Source organism: Triticum urartu, chromosome 7 (assembly GCF_003073215.2).
Source record: "Triticum urartu cultivar G1812 chromosome 7, Tu2.1, whole genome shotgun sequence".
Taxonomy (NCBI): domain Eukaryota; kingdom Viridiplantae; phylum Streptophyta; class Magnoliopsida; order Poales; family Poaceae; genus Triticum; species Triticum urartu.
The window spans coordinates 482096141-482118475 of NC_053028.1; the positions used below are offsets into that span (position 1 = coordinate 482096141).

The 22335-nt window shown below is 51.1% G+C and overlaps 2 protein-coding genes across 3 annotated transcripts; one reads left to right on the plus strand and one right to left on the minus strand.

Annotated features, from left to right (window-relative positions):
• The first annotated feature begins 1016 nt into the window (after nucleotides 1-1016).
• On the plus strand, nucleotides 1017-6893 carry LOC125519899 (nicalin). Its single transcript, XM_048684677.1, has 14 exons — nucleotides 1017-1421; nucleotides 1966-2120; nucleotides 2613-2716; nucleotides 2842-2908; nucleotides 3161-3253; nucleotides 3329-3493; nucleotides 3583-3723; nucleotides 3810-3887; nucleotides 4426-4538; nucleotides 4620-4680; nucleotides 5657-5824; nucleotides 5913-6014; nucleotides 6243-6332; nucleotides 6414-6893. Exons 1-14 carry the CDS (start codon nucleotides 1154-1156, stop codon nucleotides 6474-6476), a joined length of 1668 nt encoding a protein of 555 aa, XP_048540634.1. The 5' UTR covers nucleotides 1017-1153; the 3' UTR covers nucleotides 6477-6893.
• Nucleotides 6894-17293: 10400 nt separating this feature from the next.
• LOC125522708 (SWR1 complex subunit 2) lies at nucleotides 17294-20395 on the minus strand. 2 transcript variants are annotated; one of them, XR_007289937.1, is made up of 12 exons: nucleotides 20230-20395; nucleotides 20071-20140; nucleotides 19913-19984; nucleotides 19730-19773; nucleotides 19356-19626; nucleotides 19142-19217; nucleotides 18934-19053; nucleotides 18732-18800; nucleotides 18598-18640; nucleotides 17928-17993; nucleotides 17507-17794; nucleotides 17294-17451 (listed from the first exon to the last, which is right to left on the minus strand). XR_007289937.1 is itself a non-coding variant. In XM_048687747.1 (11 exons), the coding sequence occupies exons 1-11, from the start codon at nucleotides 20304-20306 to the stop codon at nucleotides 17602-17604; spliced, it is 1101 nt and encodes a 366-aa protein (XP_048543704.1). In that variant the 5' UTR covers nucleotides 20307-20395; the 3' UTR covers nucleotides 17294-17601. The 2 variants fall into 2 exon arrangements, 1 of the variants encoding a protein (XP_048543704.1); XM_048687747.1 differs by having other exon boundaries at nucleotides 17294-17794.
• Between the last annotated feature and the right edge of the window lie 1940 nt (nucleotides 20396-22335).

Below are 22335 nucleotides of genomic sequence, written 5' to 3' on the forward strand. Positions count from 1 at the left end.
GACTGAAGCACTACATAAGTTGCAGATTCATTCTGAAAAGGAGCTCTCCTTTGAAGTGAAACAACGAGAATTCCACCAGATCTAACTACAAATGGTAGAAAACGCGAAGGCATCAAATCTTGGAGGACAAAATTTCCTAATGAAGAGTATGTTAATATGCTCTTTTTTAGTTCCCTCGAAACACACCACGATGCAACCACTCTCTTCAATGTTGTTCTGAATATGCAACCATTTATCTGGGGAGTTTAAGTCTCTGATATTTCAGTTAAGAACCTTTCTAGGATTGTGTAGTCATTGAAGAAAGTCTGGATATGATCGAGCATAAGCAAGTAAACATCCAAACAATGTACAACAAACATAGAGGTCGTAACCAAACTTGACATAGAATTGGTATATGATATCAGAAAAGAGCAGTACACATAGATTCTGAAAGAGAAAAGCGCCTAACAAAAATCCACCCAAAGGAACATCAGGATGCAACCTAGACATGCGTTCACAAATGCTTCCGATTCATATATATGCTAAATGTGCCTGGTTTATCATACATGATATGCTTTGTTAGCACATTTATTATGTTGCCAAACTGAATTTAGCTTAATAAAAATTGCCTAATAACCTAAGAAACACAACATCATTTTTTTCCTTTTTATAAGCATCATTGGAATTCAAAGATGCAAAGCACGTCGGAGTGGAGCCTGACTCTCAACGAGTAAAATAAGAACGTAGCTGAACACAACAAATAATATCGCGATGCCAAACAAGAATGTAGCTAGTCACTTGACATTGCAAAGTTACCATGATGTTTCACCCATGGGATTAGTTTATAGCCACTAATTAACCGAAGCATGGCAGTATCAATTAACTATGCCAAGCCCGCACATGACCTGTTCCATTATGCATGCATGCGATGTTAATCCACGATCGGAAATCACATGGTGAAGTTTATGCGAAGGAGCCCAGAAAAGCAGAGGGAATTACCACGCGAGTCCACGCCGCCACCTCCGCACGCAGTGAAGGTGAGGTCGAGAGGAGGACTTGGTTTGATTGAACACCAGTCTGATACCAATCAGATCGGCAGCAGCGGCAGCGGCAGCGGCTGCATCTGCATCTCCGCCCCGGCTCCGGAGCCCCACCCCACCCCGCCGCGCCGGCCATGTCTCCCTCCGGGGAGGTGGTCGCCTCCGTCTCCTCCGCGCTCGCCGTCCTGCTCGTCCTCCTCGCCTGCGTCGAGCTCGGTGACGCGGCCGCCGCCGTCGGCGTCTACCGCCTCATCCAGTACGACCTCGCCGGCGCCCCGCTCGGCTCCCGCGCCGCCGCGCTCAACCACCACGCCGCCGCCTTCCCGCTCCCCGCGGGGGCCGACCTCTCCCGCTCCGCGCTCGTCGCGCCGCTGCTCGACCTCCCGCTCTCCTTCCTCCGAGGTACTCCCGCCCTCCCTCTTACGCCCCATCCTCCTAGTACCAGCACGCTGTAGTAGATGAGACGAGCTCTTCGCCGGCTCTAGCTAGAATTGAGCTCGATCTGTGTGCCACTTCGCGTTGCCGATCGAGATGTGTAGTGTTTGCGATATACTTTCCGATCTCGTAAGATTCCGGTGTCGGGGTGTATCTGTTACTTTCGTGTTTCTAAATGGCACATGCTGCTCGTTTAGTTACAGCAACCGGGTCGCAGCCAGGATAAGCTCTATTTATGGGCTTTAGTATGCCTTCAGTTATATCATCTGACTTGTTTGGTACTTACTCCTACCAAAATGTATGCACTCACTCATGTGGCATTACGAACTGTCAAGTCATGGCATCTAAACTACAACAATCATGACTCAACGATGATGTTCCATCATGCATGAGCCATCCGAAAAAGATCATGTTTCTTCAATGAACCACAGTATTAATTATTTATTTTGCACATGAAATTTGATTGAAATAATAGTGTTGACAAACTTCTGTTTCATTACGTACTACTCAGAGTACCTGGCAGAGAAAAAACATCTTGGAGGGTTGCTCATTCTGCTCCCGAGAAACATCAGCGCTAAGAATGTTGAGGGAAACAACGATGACAAGGGGGAACCAAAGAATGTGCTGGCTGAGCTAGAAAAGTTGCTCATGCATGAAGAAGTGCCGGTAAGTTATAAATCTCTTAGGCAATTATTTCTATCTTTGCTTGTGATTTATATGTTCCATTACTTATACAGTATCTAGTTAGTTATATCACATAGCTCCACAGATATAACATTTAGAAGTACAAATTATAACACTGTAAATATGCATTGAGCTTCTGCAATCTATTTTGTAAATTTGTATTTGGCAATGTAGCTCAACAAAACTAATACAATTATAGTTGCATTTGAAATGCTGATTGGTGCTTTTAGCTGTTAACCAAACTTCTCTTTGTTTTGAAGGATGCACGCTTTAAATTGCTATTGGTAGAGCACCAACAGTTTCTGTGACCCTCTTTACAGTATAACATTGTTTTTATAAATAGTGATCTTTCCTTCAGATTTGCTAATGTTTTTTTTTTTGCAGTCTAAATGTCCTGCTTCCTCTTTGTTCAGTGATCAACTTTTTAAATATGATATAATATTTTGGCTAACTCATGTGCATTACTCAATGCAGTTTCCAGTGTACTTCGCTTTCCATGACGACAATTTGGATAACCTATTGGCAGATATTCGTAAAATTGCCTCTTCAGGCCAGCCAGCCTCTGCATCAACAGGAGGGTAATACTTGAAGACGAAACTCAGCATACTCTCGAGTGTCCAGCATTTTGCACTATAATTAGTGTAGCACTTGACTATAAATTGTCAGCCTCCTGCATGGTCTTGATTATCTTTTGGACTTGTAGATACAAGCTTGTAGTGCCTTCTGCGGAACCTAAAAAGGTGTCATCTCCAACCATTTCAAATATCCAGGTAGCTGCTCTGACATGAATTTACTGTCTACTTTCGCATTCATCAGGTTGATCTTATTTACTTTATAATTCACTGCAACATCTTATAGATCTGTTTTCTTTCGAAACAAACAATTAAATAGACCATGATGAATGGCTGGCTATATGCCAGAAGTGATTGCTACACCTGATATCTGACTCTTATAAATATAATAGTGTTTCCCATCTTTCATGAGATGTCAACAGGACTAAGTTTAATATCTTTGAGTTGCAGGGATGGTTACCTGGATCGAAAGGAGAGGGCGATGCTGAACAGCTTCCAACCATTGCCATAGTTGCAAACTATGACACTTTTGGTGCTGCACCTGTATGTAACCCAGAAAAAATGTTTCAAGAATCTTTGATATTATTTTCAATATTTTCATAATACATATGTTTTTAGGCGCTTTCCGTGGGAAGTGACAGCAATGGAAGTGGAGCTGTGGCTCTTCTAGAAATTGCAAGGATCTTTTCACGCCTCTATTCAAGTCCTAAGACCAGAGGCAAGTTTAATCTTCTCTTTGGATTAACATCTGGCGGACCCTACAATTACAATGGAACTAGCAAGGTTAGTGATCATCTTGCGCCATTATGAAAGCCTTCTGGTGCATATTCATGGTCAACTCACAGCTCTATGGTTTTCAAATTTTGTAACAGTGGCTTAGAAGTTTCGATCAGCGTGTACGCGAGAGTATTGACTATGCAATTTGCTTGAATAGCGTTGGTTCCTGGAGCAATGATCTCTGGATGCATGTATCAAAGCCTCCAGAGAACCCTTACATCAAGCAAATCTTTGAAGTACAGAGCCATTTCAAGTTTTTGGTCCATAACCTCAATTGTCTGCAATGATAAGTCATTCACAACTCGAAGTTTCTTTGCTTCAGGATTTTTCAGATGTCTCCAAGGAAATGGGCATTTCAGTCGGCATCAAGCACAAGAAGATTAATGTGTCAAATTCTAGAGTATGTTCTTGCCTTTTGAAGCATTGTAAACCTTCATTAGGTTTGGATCCCATCAGGATTTCAGATAATCCATCTTACATGTACTTACTGTCAATACTAGCATGATAGCATTTGAAATATTTATTGGTGAATCAATTCTTCTGGCATGGTAGCCTGACATAGTATTTCGAGTGCAGGATCAAGAATTAGCTTAGTATTAGCATCAGGGCTGGTTTAGAAACGAGTTCAGAACTATCCCTCCGTTTCTAAATATAAGACCTTTTAGAGATTTCAATACGGACTAACATACGGATGTATATAGACATATTTTAGAGTGTAGATTCACTCATTTTTCTCTGTATGTAGTCTGCATTGAAATCTCTAAAAAGCCTTATATTTAGGAACGGAGGGAGTATATGCTATTTGTAGAAGTTAATATGCTTTTTTAGTATTTACATTTTGGAATCTAGAAGCCTTTTACTGCTTTAGCATTGCTGATTAACTATTCTATTTCGTTAAACTTTCAAGCTTGCCAAGTGACATGCTTGCAATCTTGCAGGTAGCATGGGAACATGAGCAATTCTCGAGGTTTAGGGTGACTGCGCTAACTCTTTCGGAATTGTCTACACCTCCTGAATTTTTGGAAAGCACTGGTGGTCTGTATGACACTAGGTGAAGTCACTTCTAATACACCCTAATCCTTTTTTCACTGTCTTAGTTTTTAATATTTTACTTGTATATTCCTTCTTTCAGAGAATCAGCAGATGTTGAGTCAGTAATGAGAACTGTCAAATTAGTTTCTGAGAGTCTTGCGGTAAGCTAAATCATTTGCTCTGAATTTTTTCATTTTACTTTGCACTTTGGTTAGAAATTTAGATTTAAATATCCACAGCAGTAGCATGTATGTAGGATAATATACCTGTTCAACTGGTTTTAACTTAGCATGAAGTTTCTCCTGAAATATGTCAACACAAAGTTGATCGAGTTATTTTAGTGCTTCAGTTACACTCAAATGTCTAGCTGCATAGAAATACCAGTTTAGGAGATTCTGCCGTTCATCCATGTTACAATGGTTTTGTGTTATAAGCATGTTTGAGTGATGCAAAAAATCATTAGAAATGCAAATTACTGCTATGATGAGTGTTTGGAAGAACTAAAGTTACTGATTACCTCTTGCTTTCTTCTGAACCAGGATTCTTATAGTTAGACAAAGGTTTAGGAGATTCTGCCATTCATCCATGTTACAATGGTTTCATGTTATAAGCATGTGTGATGCTAAAAATCATTAGAAATGTAAATTGCTGCCATGATAATTGTTTGGAAGAACTAAAGTCACTGGTTACCTCTTGCTCTTTTCTGAACCAGGATTCTTATAGTTAGACGAAGGTTTAGGAGATTCAGCTGTTCATCCATACTACAATTGTTTCATGTGATACTGTTATTTAGGTAGCATGTCTGTTTGAATGTGATGCAAGAATTTATTAGGTAAGCAAAATGCCGCTATGATGATTGATTGGAAGAACTAAAGTTACTGGCTGCCGCTTGCTCTTTTCTAAATCAGGATTCTTATAATTAGACGAAGGTTTAGGAGATTCTGCCGTCCATCCATGTTTCAGTGGTTTCTTGTTATTTAGGTGGCATGTTTGAATGTTAAAATGATTAGATGTGCAAAATGCTGCTATAATAAGTGATTGGAAGAACTAAAGTTACCGTCCGCCTCTTGCTCTTCTGAACCAAGATTCTTATAGTTAGATGAAGTCTGATATTATACTAATAATGCCTCTTCACAGAGACAAATCTACGGGTTGAGAGGAAGGAACATTGATGTTTTTGCTGATAACAGCAGTTTAGCCATCAGTCCTCACTACATCCGGTCCTGGTTGGATCTTTTTTCACGGACACCACGGGTTGCGCCTTTTCTTCAGAAGAATGACCCCTTCATCGTAGCACTTAAAAAGGTTGCGTACCTGCTATCAGTGATCTCATCTAGTTCACCTTGTTCATAGTTTCCTCGCAAGCCATGACACTATCTATATATTGGTGCAGGAACTGTCCGAGCATACTACGGATGTGCATGTTCAAAATGACGTCCTTGATGGCATGTTCACTTTCTATGATGCAACAAAATCAACTTTAAACGTATACCAGGTAAGTGTGTAAGCTTCATGCCACACTTTCTCCATGTTTGGATATCGCCATTTAATTTCAGAATGACATAAAAGTGTACTGAGCATATATAGAGCCTCTAGCTTGGTAGTGCCTTGTGATGTGTCATCCACAGATGAATTCCTATCCACCTTTTATGTTGCTTTTCTTAGATATCACCATTACCACATTGAAAGAACCTCAACTGGCCTTTGATTGTCCATTTCACAGGTTGCAAGTGTTACTTTCGACCTGTTATTCCTTCTGGTGCTCGGTTCCTATCTAATTGTTCTCTTCAGTTTCCTAGTAATCACAACACGGGTATGGACCGATTCATTTCTGTAAACATAACTAGAAGCTTTCTTTCCCTGCAACTGAGATGATACGTTTTCTCTTGAACAGGGCCTTGATGATCTCATTAACATATTCCGGCGGCCTCCATCACGTAAAGTCAAGGGAGCATAGGCTAGATCATCATGTTTTGTGTATTAGTAACGAGAATTGCATGCCTAGTTAGAAGAGCGCTAGACACCAGGATTTACGAAAAGCTAAGCTTTCCACAGCAGATAGACCTGTAATTTTCAGAATTACCCTTTGTTCTCTAGCCAATGTGAGCGGCATCAGATTCTCCAGGGCGAAAACATTTTCTTCTGCACACAAGGAATTTTGACTGTAATTTGTTGTCTGTTATTTATTTTTTTCATTTCTGGCTACTGTGAAGTAGAAGGCCTATCTGCATAATCATCGTGGCAGTGTGTTACTGTGTTATGTATGGATAGAGAGCACCACTCTGTACTCCCAAATCTGTACTTGGGTACAGTGAGATACATCTTCTGAATACACTCAAAGCAGAACTGCATCCTGCTTCATACCTTGTTTTAATGTACTTGTAATGGATTGGGATGCATGATTCCCTTAGGCCTTGTTTGGATGTGGGGGTAGCTATTTACAGGGAAAAGACGACCTGGGCGGAATATTCTTGACAAAACAAAAACCGCGCTGAAAATTCAGGTGACCCATTCGGAGAGACAGGGCACTCGATGCGTCCTTCCGATGTTCTGGTGCAGCCACCCCTGGTGGAGAGGTGAACAAGCACCCAGATCGAGCTGCGGGTCTGCAGTTGTACAGACACCAGGCCCCGGTTCCACCATATCTGCTTCTCGTCGAGATCACATGGCAGATCTGGAGCTCGTTTCAGCACCAGGCCTCGATTCCACTGTATCTGGGAGACTGGGACTCCATCACAAATCAGAGGAACGTGTGCGCTACTTCTATATGGAGCAAGGCTTGCCGACGGACTCCCGCTCTCACCTGGACGATCATGGGACTCGTGTTTAACTTCCAAAGTCGTATCCGACCACTTGGACGTAAGGAGGATTCCAGCTTACCTGCGGACGTTGGGATATATATGGCCGTTCAGAATACATATGCATGCATGATCCTATTTTTATTTTTTCAGATTTATTATATGCATGCATGATGCTTTTCAAACTTCTGTTAATGGTACATCCAAAACTGTAGCATACGCTTCAAACTTCTGTTGATCATCACCTGCCCCTGTGTGGAATGGTGATAGCACACGCTTGCATGCCTTGTTCAGTGTTGATGGTATTGTGCACAATAGTTGGGGATGAGCTCTGATGGTGGGCGCAGCCATGGAAAGCGCAAGCGTCTTGTTCTCTCTTGCTGCTTGACACCATGTGAGTAGTGGCGTATCAGCTTGTTGCCAAAGGCCAAGATAAGGTGTTCTGAAAGCTGATACCAGCCAGTCTTCATTGGGTGGGGCGACTCTCCCCTGGATACTTGCAAATTACATGTACGTATGAAATGTCGTCAACAAAAACCATATTGTCGGCGTTTTGAGAACGGGGGTCCCTAAACTTGCCTGCCTGCGGCCTGTGGCGTGGCTCAAAAGGGGGCCCAGCACGGCCCATCTTCATCAACACAGACTCAAGACCCTCGCGAGGGGCCAAGCCTCGCGAGGCGGACGACACGGAGCTTCCTCAGGCACGGCCTCATCAGGCTGGCTCGCGAGGAGATGGAGAGATCAAGGCGGGGTACCTCACGAGGTGCCCGTGACGCAAGCCATGACGACCAAGGGCGCCAGGCTGGCACCAGCCCGCGCAGTGTCCTCCTTTCCTCTTTGGTGCAAAGGGAGCAAGCGTAGACGGGAGCATCAAGCAAAGGCTCTCGTTTCGGTGCAACGAGATCAAGACCAGTCCAATGGCAGGGAGGAAGTCATTGTGGAGCCCAAGCCAGCGTCACCACCAGAGTCTTTGACAGGCGAGGACCAACTTTAGTCAGGATAAGTGTACCAAATGTTCCCCTTCAAAATGGCCAATTGTTGGCGCCCTTCCCGCTCAATATTTGGGAAGAGGCCCAGGGCCATTGCCTATAAATAGGACTAGCCACCCCCAGGGTAGGGGGGATCTAGAATCGGCCAACCCTGAAACAAGCTGAGACCGAAATCGGAGAGAAAATCGAGAAGAGAGAGAGAAGGGTGACTGAACTCCTCCTAGCAGTTCATCCCCCCGGCCAAAAACAAACCCTCGCGAGGCTGTTCTTCCTTGTATTGTTTATCATCATCAGCCCAAGAGGCAATCCACCACACCACACACCGGAGTAGGGTATTACACCACAACGGTGGCCCAAACCAGTATAAACCCTGTGTCTCTTATGTTGTTCTTTCCATAGCTTAGATCTTAGCAAGGCGGAGGGGTGCAGGTAGGTAGAAGGCAAAATCTCTGCGCGCACCCCAGTGTTCGAACCTTAAGGGTCTGCCGGAACCCGAAATCCGACATTTGGCGCGCCAGGTAGGGGTGCGCCGGAATTCGTCTTCCACCACCCCGTTCTCCTCCGACCATCGCGTCCATGTCTGACACTCGTCGGGCCCGCGCCGAGCGCCGGGCCGCTCTCGCTTCCCGCGTCACCCAGACGGCTCCTGTCGGCGGGCGTCCTCGCCGTTTCCCGTCACCTGCCGTCAACGCCGCCACCGGCCCGGCGGGGGACGAGCAGTAAGCGTCGTCTCAGCACCCGTCCGTGCGGCAAGACGGCCGCACCGCTACTCCCTCGCTCACCCTAGCTGGTTCTTCGTCCCGCGCGCTCCGCGCACGCATGAAGGCTCGAGCTGCGCTCATCACGGCAAACGAGCTCCTGCGCTACCGTCCCGTCGACGACGTCTACGAAGAATGGCTCGACCGCGTCGCCGAGCTCGTCCGCGCCGCAGGGGGCTCTCCCGCGCCGTCCGTTCCGCTGCACCGCACCCCGCCCCGCGCGGGCGACGAAGCTCCGGCGGCGCCCCGGCCGCCTCCTCCTCAAGAAGGCGCCATGGCTCCAAGGCGCGTGGCCCCTGGGCGGAACCCGCTCCGTCAGGTGCCAGCGCGGCAAGAGCAGAGCTGCCAAGAAGTCCCTCGCCCGCAAGAAGCTGCCCGGGCGCTCCCTGCTCCAGCACGTCGCGACCATGCTCCTGCTCCCGCACGTCAAGACCCCGCGCTGCTCCCAGCTGCAGCGCGTGGGGACATGCAAGACCAAGCTCTCCGTCACCCAAGGCCTCTCGTGGCCACAGCAGGCTGCCGTGCCTTCACCACCGAGCTACGCAGTGTCGCGTGGCCCGACAAGTTCAAGCCAGACCTGCCTCCTCGTTACGACGGCACGGCCGACCCTGCGGAGTTCCTCCAGCTCTATGAGCTGGGCATCGAAGCTGCCAACGGAGACGAGAAGGTCATGGTGAACTGGTTTCCCATGGCGCTCAAGGACGGGGCCCGCACCTGGCTCCTGAACCTGGCTCCAGGCACGATCTCCTCCTGGGACGAGATGCGCACCCGCTTCATCGCCAACTTCCAAGGTACTCGCGACCGGCCACCCGCCGTGAGCGACATGCGCCGCATCAAGCAACAACCCGGAGAGACCCTGCAGAAGTACATCCAGCGCTTCAACAACGCACGCCTCAAGATTCCCAAGGTGACCGAGGAGGCCATCATCTCAGCCTTCTCCGACGGCGTGCGCGATGTCAAGATGAAGGAGGAGCTGGCGATGCATGAAGACCTGTGCACTTCCTTGGAGCTGTTCAACTTGGCAACCAAGTGCGCCAGGGCTGAGGAAGGGCGTCTCTCCCTCCTCGAGCTGCCTACCGCAGACCCAGAAGAGAAGAAGCCCAAGGCCAAGGATGTGAAGCGCAAGGGGGCTGCCGTGCTCGCGGCAGAACCAGACACCAAGCGGGGCAGAGATCAGCCCGAACCTTCCAAGGGCAGTCGGTACTGTGTGTACCACGACCTCCACACCCACAACACCAAGGAATGTCAAGAGCTCCGAGCCGTGCGAGAAGGAAGGATCGGCCGTCGCCCCGACCGCGGTGACCGGGGCTACGGTCGAGGAGGAGGAAGGAACACAGCACGCTGGGAAGACCGCTGCCCGCGCCAAGGGTGGCGCGATCGACCTCGCGAGGATTGCTGGCAAGACCCGCCTCGCGAGGGAGACTGGAGGGATCAGCCTCGCGAGGATCGCCCGCAAGGCAACGCAGGCCTCCCTCCGCTGCCGCCACAGCCAAGGAGAAACGAGGACCGCCATCAGGACGAGGGGGTTGGGGGCTTCCAGGAGCCGCGCGCGATCGCCTGCATCCTGGGCAGGCCTCAAACCCCAGCCTCTCAACGCATCTTCAAGCAGTTCGCTCGCGAAGTGAATGCATTCCTTCCCAAGCTCGAAGCCACGCGCCCTCTCAGGTGGTCGGCGTGCGCCATCACGTTCAGCTCAGCAGATCAGCTCAAGTGTACGGCTACAGCCGGAATCCTCCCGATGCTTTGTTCCCCAATCATCAGCAACGTGGTGGTCACCAGGACCCTCATCGATGGCGGGGCAGGGCTCAACGTCCTGTCCGTGAAAACATTCAACAATCTCCAAGTGCCCTACAGCCAGCTTCAGCCAACCAAGCCTTTCTCCGGAGTCACCGACGGCTCCACAGTCCCGATTGGGCAGGTCCACCTCCCTGTCACCTTCGGGGCACGCGACAACTACCGCACCGAGCTCATCGACTTCGACGTCGCTCACATTCGCCTGCCGTACAACGCCATCCTTGGGTACCCAGCGCTGGCCAAGTTCATGGCCGTAACTCACCACGGCTACAACGTCCTCAAGATGCCAGGAAGTGGCGGAGTCATCACGGTGCCCTGTGAAGAGAAGGACATGGTGTGTTCCCTGAAACGATCCTTTCAGGCCGCGTCACTAGAAGACTCGGATCGCGGAAGCAGGAGGCTTCCCGAGACCGCCCCCAAGAAGAAGAAGACATCGTCAGGCGCGGCCCCTCAGAAGGCAGGCCCCTCAGGGCCCGTGCCTGCCCAGGGGGAACCTCCTTCCATCACATAGGAAAGCGCGCCCGACGCCCTCCTCAGGCAGGGCTCGGGGGCTCTCCCCTGGAGGGCCACCGACCTGGCTAAGGTCACGAGGAGGCGCTTGGGCACCACATGGAGGCGTGTTTCGAATCACGTTTCTCTCAAGAAGGAGTAAGGCAAGGAGAGCTAGACCCTCATGAGTTCGTCAGCAAGGCCATTCAGGAGCTACAGGAGTCAAGAGTCATGAAAGGCGGCCGCCGCCTACCAGCTGTGGCTTCCCATCCAGGCGAGGATGGAGGGCTACGCGTCTGCATCGACATACCAGGGCTCAATCGAGTCGCCTCTCTGGAGCGCCTCTGGCCCTCGCGAGTGGGGCGCTGCAAAGGTCCACCCCACAGCTACGTTCGCATGCCTTACGGCTTGCCGAACGCGGCTGCCACGTACCAGCGCCTCATGAGGGGCATCATGGAGGCACAAGAGACCAGGCGTTCCGCAGCCCTGGAGGAGATGGAGATGGTCCGCGAGGAGCCACCAGCACCTCCGGAGCCTCCCGAGGCCCCTAGGCCTGGGGGCTCGTGAGGATCGGCTTCCGCAGCCCACCGAGTCTGCTACACCAACACTCCTTCGTCCTCAATATCATCAGGTGACATCTTTCAAGTTTTACTTCCAGCTGGGAGCGCCCCCCAAGGCTGCATTATTCCCAGGCCGCGTGGGTCCGTCCCTGCGGCATGTATCCCTTTTATTTCATGTTGTTAGCTTACCTTGTTGGGGGCGCCCCTCGAGCTGCATCATCCCCAAGTCGCTCGGGCCAGGCCCAGCGGCAGGTATCCCTTTTGCGTTTATTTCCGGCTATGCGTTCGACCCACCATACTTGATTATTTGATGCCTGTCCACGGCACCTCTTCTTCTCCATGCCGACCACTTGCATGTTAAAGGGGGGGTACCTGAGCATCGCGACTCAGGGCTCTTACTGGCTCTCCAGCCCTCACCCTCTGGCCTTATCCACGGCATCGCGACCTGGCATACCAGCGACGGCTGAGACCAGCTCAAGGGCTGGGACCCGAGGACGTAGAGTGTCGGCATCTAACCAAGTTTGCAGGGACATATCACAAGATAAGGCCCAGTGGCAGGCGCAACCCGCCTAGAGGTAGGGCCCCGTGAGTCCCGCGCTGGCTCACGGGTGCCCAGATACACCTCGCCAGGCCCTATCGTGCCAGCCACGTGTCAGGGCGGGGCTGTACACGCCCCGGGGGCTCCTCCCGGAGGGGAGCCCCCTCCCACGTACCAGTGGAAGCACCATGCTCCGCGCTGGCTGACGACACTGCCGAGGAGCGGCTATGCCCGTACACATATGGAAGCGCTATACTCCGCGCTGGTGATAAACAACTGAGGGCGGCCCCCGGGCCGCACCAACCTCAGGGAGCCCAGAGCTCAGTGTCTAGCCTCATCGTAACGCCTCCCCTCGGGAGTGCCGCGCGAGGGGGCTGGGCACGGGGGCTGCGCCTGGGTCACGCCCAGACGCACGCCACCCAGCCAGGCCCCCCGGGCCTGGTTCGTCGCGCGTCTCTCCCCGAGCGGAGCCAAGGTACGAAGGTCGTTTGAGCGTAAAGGGGGACTCCTGAGCATCGCGACTCAGGAGCCTAACTGTTCACGTAGCCCCTCACTCCTTAGTTCCGAAAGGCTAACGGCGGTTGAGGTATGCGCGCGGCCGGACTCTGCAGATGTAGAACGATAGATCCACCCACATCACACCTCCCTACTTGCTGTTCGTGCACCAAGGGGGACTCCTGAGCATCGCGACTCAGGAGCCTAACTTGTCACGTAGCCCCTCACTCCTTGGTCCCGTCCTGGTTTTCGGTCGGGGCTAACGGCGGCTGAGGTATGCGCGGGGCCGGGCTCTGCCGGCATAGAACATAAGCAAGTAGGAAGGAAAAGTGTAAATTTCAAGGAATTCAAAAGCAAATATTACAGTCCACACTGTTATCTCAATGCCAAACGCAAGTTTAAACGCCTCCCCGAGGCATGATACATGTGGAGGAATTAAAAGCAGGACAGGAGCCACAACGGAGTCACTTGTTGGCGGTGGAGCAGCGCGGAGTGGGTTCGCCTCATGGAGCAGCGGGGTCGGCAGCGCCTTGCTTCGGCTTGGTGCTGAAGGCCCGGAACTTCCCCAGCAGAGCCTCCGCGCGACCCTTCACGGCTTCGGCAGCGGCAGCGGCACGCTCGCCGCTTATTGGCTCCAGCAGGCTGTCGAGGTCGGCGCCGGGATCGCGAAGGTAGATGTGGGTGAGGACCCGCGTCAGCGCTGCAGAAGACAGGACACGCGCCTCGGCCTCAGCCGTGGGGCCAAGGCCAAGGGCGACGTCTTCAAGAGCGCGAACTAGAAAGGGAAGCAGCTTGGCGGGGCCGTCCTCGGCACCAGCCAGCGAGCTCTCCAGGCTGCTGTCGTAAAGCGTCCTCAGCGAGGAGCGAGCCTTCGCCTCCATCTCCGCGAAGGCCACGTGGTCCTCGGCAAGAACCTGGGCCTTGTCGTCCAGCTCGGCCTTGCTCGCCCCCAACTCCTGCTCCAGCGCGCCTAGGCGGTCACGGCGCCTCCTGAGCTTGACCTCCCTCTCCTTGACGGCCGCCTCGCGAGCCTTCACGCCTTCTTCCTGCTCTTGGCGAAGGCGGGCCTCTTTCGCGAGCTGGTCCCGCAGGCCTTGCAGCTCGTCCTCCAGCGCCTTGCAGCGACCACGGACGTCGACCACCTCCCCCAGGGCTGCGTCACGAGCAGGCTTCGCCTCAAGGACGGCCTGCCTCTCCTCATTGCAAGCCGTCGAGGCCTGGACCAGCGCCGCCCGAATCGAAGCGTTGGAGTGAACCCATCTTGAAGCCAGCTCCAAGCGCCCGGCCACCAAGCAAGGGTCGGCGCCAAGAAGATCCTGCCGCAGTCGGTCCAGCTCAGCAGCAGCACGATCTAGAACGGCATGAGGAGTCGGAGAGACAGCAGCCGGTGGAGCAGGAGGAGAAGGCGGCAGCGCGACCACAGCATCCTGAAGCGGAGCCTGCTGCGCCCCAACGGCTGTAGTGGCGGAAGCAGGCAAAGGCACCTCGGGAGTCACTTGGGCCATGGGGGCTGAGCTCGCCCCAGCCGGCTCAGCCAGGCCTCGCGAGGACGACCGGGCAGGAGAAGCCCGTGCGTCGCGGTCACCCTCCTTCGCGGGCAGAGGCGCTGCCATGGATGGAACCTCAGGAGCTCCCTTCGGCTTCTTTGCTGCAGGCACCAGCCTATCCAAGAGATGCGGACGTCAAGCCTCAGAAGCAGAACAAGAAATAAAGACAAGAATCAAGCGCTTACGGGTCGTCGCCAGTGAGCTCAAGCGGCCTCCGACCAAATTTGAAGCCTGAAAGCCGGCTGGAAGGGTCAACCTCGGGAAGCTTGGAAGCGGAAGGCGCGTCTGCGGTCCGCCTCGGGGCCGGGGCAGACCCGCGGGAGATCAGCCCGGTCCTGTCCTTCTTCGGGATCGGGGGCAAGCTCCCGCCGTCCTGCTCGTCATCATCCTCGTCGTCATCGCTCGGAGAGAGGCGGAGAACGCGGGACCTGCGCCGGGGGAGGGGAGCCCTCGACTCTCCGTCAGTCGCCTCGGAGTCAGGCCCTTTTTCCCGCTCCCCTCCTTCCTCCTCTTCGCTGGAGTCGTCGGAGGACACGTCCACCGATTCCCTGGGAGTTTCCATGGGCACGGGCCCGTCCCCGTTGAAGACGGGCATGGACTCCACTACCTGCTCCCAGTCGTCGCGGAGGAACAAGGGCGTAGGAGCGCCCTCCAACCTCGCCACATCGCCCCCCGCCCAGAGATTGGAGGACCGCAGCCAGATCTTCGTTGGCCAAGGCCGCGGGGCTCGGATGGGGCCTCCACATCGGAAGTGAGTACTGCCGAAGCGGAGCCAGCTGGTGCTCCAGGAATTCCCTCAGCAGCGACGCGCCGGTCAGCTTCGCCGCCGCCATGTTGGCCGGCCTCAGATCCGTGTCCATCTTCTCCAACACCAGCTTCGCGTGGGGGTCCGCGAGCTCCGCTCGACCCCAATCGCTGGAGCTCGTGGGTTGCTCCGTGGTCAAGATCAGCCGAGGGTGGATGCGCCCAGCATCTGCCAAGACCCACTTGCTCCTGAAGCCCTCAATCCTTTTCCCGGGGTTCGAAATGGCAATGGCGCCACCGTACGCGATGAAGCTCGCGCACGCAGAAGCAGGACCACGAGAGGTCCGGAGGTAGAAGTAGTGGCGCAGCAAGGCCACTGAGGGCTGCACCCCTACGTGAGCCTCGCAGTAATAGGCGAAGATTGCCAGGAGAAGGACGGAGTTGGGGTGGAGATGCAGAGCCTGTAGCTTATAATGGCGGAGGACAGAGAAGAAGAACTCGGAGAAGGGAGGCACCAGGCCAGCAGCAATGGCGCTTACAAAGAACGGATAGAAGGTGCTCCCTTGGCCCTCAGGGGTGGCGGAGCCGGCCTTGAACACCTTCGCCCCGTCGATGCCCTGCACTGCCGCCATCCGGCGCAACCGGGCAAGGCTCGCCTCCGACACGTTCGGCGAGTCCAGGGCAGACGAGTACCAAGCTCCGGCCGGGGACTGACGAGGCGCCATGGCTTCCTAGGTCACGCGGTCGGAGTAGATCTGGAAATTTTGGAGGAAGGAAGGAGAGGCGCAAGAAAGGGGATCTGAGCAGCAACCGGAGAAAGCAGAAAGCAAAGCCCAGGCAGATGCCGCTCCTTTATCAACTCGCGCGGTTGCTGAGGCGCCCACGTCCAATCAACCGCCACGCGGCGCCCAAGGCCGCAGGCTGTTAGGGCCCGCGGCGCTTCACCCTTGCCCTTTCGCCTCCCTGCACGGCCAAGTCCGGGCGCGCCTTGGGCCCGGGGGCTACTGTCGGCGTTCTAGAAACGGGGGTCCCCAGACTTGCCTGCCTGCGGCCTGCGACATGACTCAAAAGGGGGCCCAGCACGGCCCATCTTCATCAACACAGACTCAAGACCCTCGCGAGGGGCCAAGCCTCGCGGGGCAGACGACACAGAGCTTCCTCAGGCACGGCCTCATCAGGCTGGCTCGCGAGAAGGCAGAGAGATCAAGGCGGGGTACCTCACGAGGTGCCCGTGACGCAAGCCATGACGACCAAGGGCGCCAGGCGGGCGCCAGCCCGCGCAGTGTCCTCCTTTCCTCTTTGGTGCAAAGGGAGCAAGCGCAGCCGGGAGCATCAAGCAAAGGCGCCCGTTTCGATGCAACGAGACCAAGACCAGTCCAATGGCAGGGAGGAAGTCATTGTAGAGCCCAAGCCAGCGTCACCACCAGAGTCTTTGGCAGGCGAGGACCAACTTTAGTCAGGATAAGTGTACCAGATGTTCCCCTTCAAAATGGCCAATTGTTAGCGCTCTTCCCGCTCAATATTTGGGAAGAGGCCCAGGGCCATTGCCTATAAATAGGACTAGCCACCCCCAGGGTAGGGGGGGATCTAGAATCGGCCAACCCTGAAACAAGCTGAGACCGAAATCGGAGAGAGAATTGAGAAGAGAGAGAGAGAAGGGTGACTGAACTCCTCCTAGCAGTTCATCCCCCCGGCCAAGAACAAACCCTCGCGAGGCTGTTCTTCCTTGTATTGTTCATCATCATCAGCCCAAGAGGCAATCCACCACACCACACACCGGAGTAGGGTATTACACCACATTGATGGTCCGAACCAGTATAAACCCTGTGTCTCTTATGTTGTTCTTTCCATAGCTTAGATCTTAGCAAGACGGAGGGGTACAGATAGGTAGAAGGCAAAATCTCCACGCGCACTCCAGTGTTCGAACCTCAAGGGTCTGCCGGAACCCGAAATCCGACACACATTGCACAATAGATTATTGTGAATGAAAAGGCCAAGTTAGATTATTGTGAATGAAAAGGCCAAGTTCCATGTCAAAATGATATGGAACGTGGCTTAGATGTCAGGGTGCAATGCTGAGGCTATGTTGAACAGTCCCTAGGACCACGATTCCAGCACACCTAACACAAGAAGCCATCAACTGACAGCAGTTCGTTTACAACATGCCATTGCACAAGCGGCAGCATCAGGAACATCTCTACTGTTTCTAATGCTAACATGAAATCGTAAGCAACCACGCCGTCGTAGATCTCCGGCCAGTCCCCATGCTATCACGGCATCGTATGCAACCACGCCAGCAGAGATCTCTGGCAAGTCCTCATGCTAACACATGGCATCATATGCAACCGCACTGTCAGAGAAGATCTCTTGTCAGTCCTCGTCCATGACATCAAGAGCAGGTATTCGTCTGAAGCGTCCGCCGTGCCTTAGGTCCCCTGATATTGGCGATCTTGACTCTATTCTTTTCTTCTTAGGCGTAGAATGTTCGCCGGCTACTGATTCAAAGAGTTCTCCCATATTTGACATGTTGGGCCTCTTCTTATCCGGCTCCTCTTTCAGGAAACTGAACACATGCACCCATAGAAAATGTTAGCATGCTGCAAGTCTACATTCAGACACTGAGCACTGTTTCACTTACTAAAGAGTTACAACCCAGAAAGGAAAATGTCAGTTCCAAGGAAAGAACCAAAGTGTACCTCTCCCGGATGATCTTAAACGCTGCCATTGTCGCATAAGGTAATCCAGTCTTTGGATCACGGTATCTACAAGTAAAGCCAAGCCTAAAATAAGATTATCACTTCAAATAACAACCATGGAGACATAACCCACTCTCAGCTTGTAACAGAATGCATCAGTTCAGGTGATACTAATGTAGGAGTATGTTCATTTCAAATCACCGAATCAAGTACTCCCTCCAATCCATATTACCTGTCGCTCAAATGGATGTATCTAGACGTATTTCAGGGCTAGGAACACCCATTTGAGCGACAAGTAATATGGATCGGAGGGAGTACTACCTTTGCTATTCCATCACGACAGAACACACTGAAGAGTACAACAATTGCTAGAACTAGGGTGTGCACAAAAATAATTCAGGCAATGCAATTTGTATGGGATTGTTGGATTGGACATAATCTGACACTCTCTAACCAACAGACACATATATATCACAATAAAACAAACCACCACCAACCAACACTGCACTGTAAAACACGCAGCGATTAAAAACCAGAAACATGTGTGCATAATTTTATCAAGTGAAATATGTAATTGTATAAACATGGATGGAAGGAAGCTCCAACTTCACATACAAGGGAAAAGGAACATGAATTAAGGAATGAGCAAACTAGTGTACAGAAAACATACTTGGCAGGAAGTCCTGTTACAACGCAAACAGATTTCTCCGGATCTACAATAACAAAAATTAATACAAGACTACATTGAATTCAAACTGCCAGATAAATAAAAATGTACAGCACCAAAGAGAAACCAACACTTACAAGGAGTTGAAGTCGTACAAAGTTCAGACCCAAATGATGCCCCATTAATGAATTCCAGACGTGATTCCCCTAATTCAGCATGATCATAACTAGTAATCAGCACGCGTAGGATACAGGTTCTTATAATTCAAAAAGGCAGCACAAAAGGAGCAACTTCTAAGTTCAGTATTCACATGTAAGCAGATATGCATATAGTAGTTACCATCTCTCGAGTGAAATCGAAGTGTAGGACCCTCATAGACAGCTTTCTGAACAACAGCTTTTTTCTTCACCTCCTCCTCTCTTGCCAGTACACGTTCAAGATTTCTCATGTTCATAATCTCTAAAATAGACAAAGGTAAACTAGTCAATCAACACTGGCAGATTCCATCTTTATCTTTGGGAAAGGCACAACGAAGAGGGAAACAGACCAGTTTCAGCTGCTTCCAAGAGCATCTCTTCTTGTGTCATACGTTTTTCTTCTCCCTCTTTTCTCTTCTTAATTGGCTGGTACAGTATAAAAGAGGGAAAACAATCAATCAGCCTGAAAATGCCATTTGTTTGGTACTACAAGATTCTGTTGTCCCTGAATATACTAATAACCATGAATGCAATACGTGGAGGGCTGCTGTACGGTTTACAGACCTTAGCAGTAGCTTTCTTTTCAGCACGTATTGCTTCTCGCTCAGCTTGTCTCACAATGACAGATGTTCTGGTTGATTTCCTGATCGTTTTCTCAGACTCCCATTCATCAGGAACATCTGATTGTTTGGATGAAGTTGTCTTATCAGGATTCTTGTCATCTATGCCTTCATCATCCTCTAGTTTGATGACCTTATTCTTCTTCTTCTTCTTCTTGGCTTTCATTTTTTTCATGGTCTTCCCAGGGAAAACTAGCCGCTTCTTAATAGGTAATCTGGTCCATAATCAGGGCACGATTTAGATATATATAACTGACTGTTACGCAGTGCATGAATGTGCTCTGATATGCTTATGAGCTACCATGAAACATGTGTTACCTCTCACTCACTTCCTTCTCTGGGTCGTCGTCAGGTTGAGGTTCCTGGAAAGGAGTTGGATTAGCACAGGCAGTGAGAAAATTATTATGAGCAACAGAGCAAGAGAAGACCAACTTTACAAAAGCTACAATGAATAAGTAAACCAATTGAACAGATTGGGATGAGCAGAAGGAGGGATCTCACATCTTCATCGAAATCACTGTCGAATACATCACCAGCATCCTGCTCTTCCTGATAGTTATCATCCTCCTCGTCCTGCCAGAAAGGACGGAGCAAGTTGAAGAACAGTAAACAGCTTATGAATATGAGCAGAAGAGATGATTCCGTAGCAACCGACGGACCTCCTTCAGGGCTTCTTGGCCCCAGAAAGCCTCGTCAAGCTCGACCTCCTCCTCTACGAGCTTGGTTATCCTGCGCAATCAGGGGGGGCAGACAGCGTAAGGAGAAGGGAAGATAGGTATTGGGCGAGGGGGAGGGAGAGCGAGGAGCAGGGAGACCACCTCTTTCCTCGGGTGGCACGCGCCGCGCGGTCGAGCAGGATGGGCGGCTCCTCCTCGCTTGCGGCGTGGTCGGCCATGGCGACTTCACCGGCGGCGAGATGGCGAATGGGTTCGGTCTCGCGGTGCCGAGTGGGGGATTTGGGAGAAACAACGAGTTGGGACGACCGGACGAGTGACGGCCCAAATCTATGTTAACACTACCGGCCCAAAACAGCCCAAATATATATTTTGAGCTGTAAAGCCCAAATCTTTAGTCTTTCCTTTCTTTTTCTGAGATGATCTTTAGTCTTTTTCCCTTAATCATAAAAGTTTTACTTCGTGTCTCTAGACGCTACATGTCGGCCGTCTGATAACGGAAAAAGATCAACTGCCTCTATCACTTTTAGATGGATCTGCGAATGGCCATCCAATCTATCCACATGAGCAGTGACATCTCTTTGCAACCAGAGTGATGTTGCAATAGGCCCTCTGCAATAGGATGCTTGTTGCAATCACCTCTAAACATTATTTTCCTCCTGAAAATATTTGCAGCAAAAGTAATGTTGCGGAAATCTTTGCAACAGAGGGTATGTTGTAGAAATGTTGTTGGTCGTTTTCTAACGTAATTTTTCCAAAAAAAGCTTGTGTTGTAGAAAACCTTTTGCAATAGATGACATGTTGCAGAAACGTTGCCACGACGGCCAGCGAGCTCGCCGGAGAAGCATGATGATGCGCCCTTCCTTTTCCTCTCCTACTTCTTCTCATCCCCTCCCCTCTCATCTTCATCTCTCTTTCCACCCCGCTCTCTCACTCGTTGCATCCCCGTGTAGGCGGTAGCTCTTTCATCTCTCTCTCTCTCTCTCTCTCTCTCTCTCTCTCTCTCTCTCTCTCTCTCTCTCTCTCTCTTTGCACGCCGTGTAGAATGCGGCCTGCACGTGGCCGCCGAGCATGTTTGTTGCTGACATCGTCGGTGTGCTTGTTGGTGGCGAGCGCCGGTGGCGGCGATGGAAGCAACACAGGGAGGCGGCGGCTCCACGGGGAGCTCGGGAGGAGCAAGGGAGATATCTGCTCTTGAGGGATCCATATTCAAATCCTGCAACATATCAGTTGTTGCAGTTGGGGAGATTGCAACAACTGCTCAGTTGCAAAACCTAGACTATGTAATAGGTTGCTCCCGAGTCATCTGTTCAAAATAAAATCTGACGGCCAAGGAGACGAGGGATGCACGCGTCATCGTTATTGGTCGGGTGATGTGAGCGTTTCCCCTAAGAAAACATCTTCTTCTTTCCCCATGCTCCATTTTATCAACTGTGGAAAAAACACTTTCTTGAAAAGACTATGCGAAAGCATTGTAATTAAACTAGTTGTGCATGAAATTTTAACTTTTGATTTCCCGCAATTTCGCTTGTGAAATTTTAAATCAAGGTCATATGTAATATCTTTTTCTAGCAATGGTCATATGAAACATCAACGCCAGAAGAATCAATATACGGTTCGATGGTAAGAAATAAAGTTAGGGTTCGTGCTTCTCGTCGGCCCCGACGTAGGTCCGCCTTGTCTCCGGTGGCACTAGGGCCATGGAGGTGCGGTGGATCCTGACAAAGGCCGGCAGGAGGGCTCCATTTTTAGTCATTTTTCTCAATATTGTTAGGGTTTGTGTCCTACTCAGGAAGGCGAGACGACGGCGGCTCCCTGAAGATGGAATAAAGGTCTCCCCACCTAGCCCCCATTCCGGTAGTGCGTTCTTTGGTGGATTTGCTCGGATCTCGTCGTTGTTCGTCTACATTTGTGTCTTCGGTTTGGATCTCTTCGATGTACGTTATTCTTCATCGGCGGCGGTTGCTGTTCTAGGGTGCTGGTCCTATGGGGCCTTAGCACAACGACTTCCCGACTGTCTACAACAAGTTGTGTCTGACTCCGACGATGGAGGGGCGATGACGGCGGCGTGCCTTCGGCTCGCTTCAGTGCTTGTAGTCGTTGCTAGGTGATCTACGGATCTGAATGTAATTTTTATTTTTGGTGTTCATTATACTGCCATGATTGAAGATGGATAGATCGAAGTTTTTCTTGCAAAAAGAAATGGTTCGATGGTTAGGAGTGTTGTACGCCTAGCACATCAGGATCAAA

Coding starts and splice junctions, on each gene's coding strand:
- LOC125519899 (XM_048684677.1), top strand. CDS start 1,154: ATGTCTCCCTCCGGGGAGGTGGTCGCCTCCGTCTCCTCCGCGCTCGCC. Junction 3,254..3,328: donor ACACTTTTGGTGCTGCACCT/GTATGTAACCCA, acceptor ATATGTTTTTAG/GCGCTTTCCGTGGGAAGTGA. Junction 3,494..3,582: donor ATTACAATGGAACTAGCAAG/GTTAGTGATCAT, acceptor ATTTTGTAACAG/TGGCTTAGAAGTTTCGATCA.
- LOC125522708 (XM_048687747.1), bottom strand. CDS start 20,306: ATGGCCGACCACGCCGCAAGCGAGGAGGAGCCGCCCATCCTGCTCGAC. Junction 20,141..20,229: donor CGTGCCACCCGAGGAAAGAG/GTGGTCTCCCTG, acceptor CTGATTGCGCAG/GATAACCAAGCTCGTAGAGG. Junction 17,994..18,597: donor GTAACAGGACTTCCTGCCAA/GTATGTTTTCTG, acceptor CTTTACTTGTAG/ATACCGTGATCCAAAGACTG.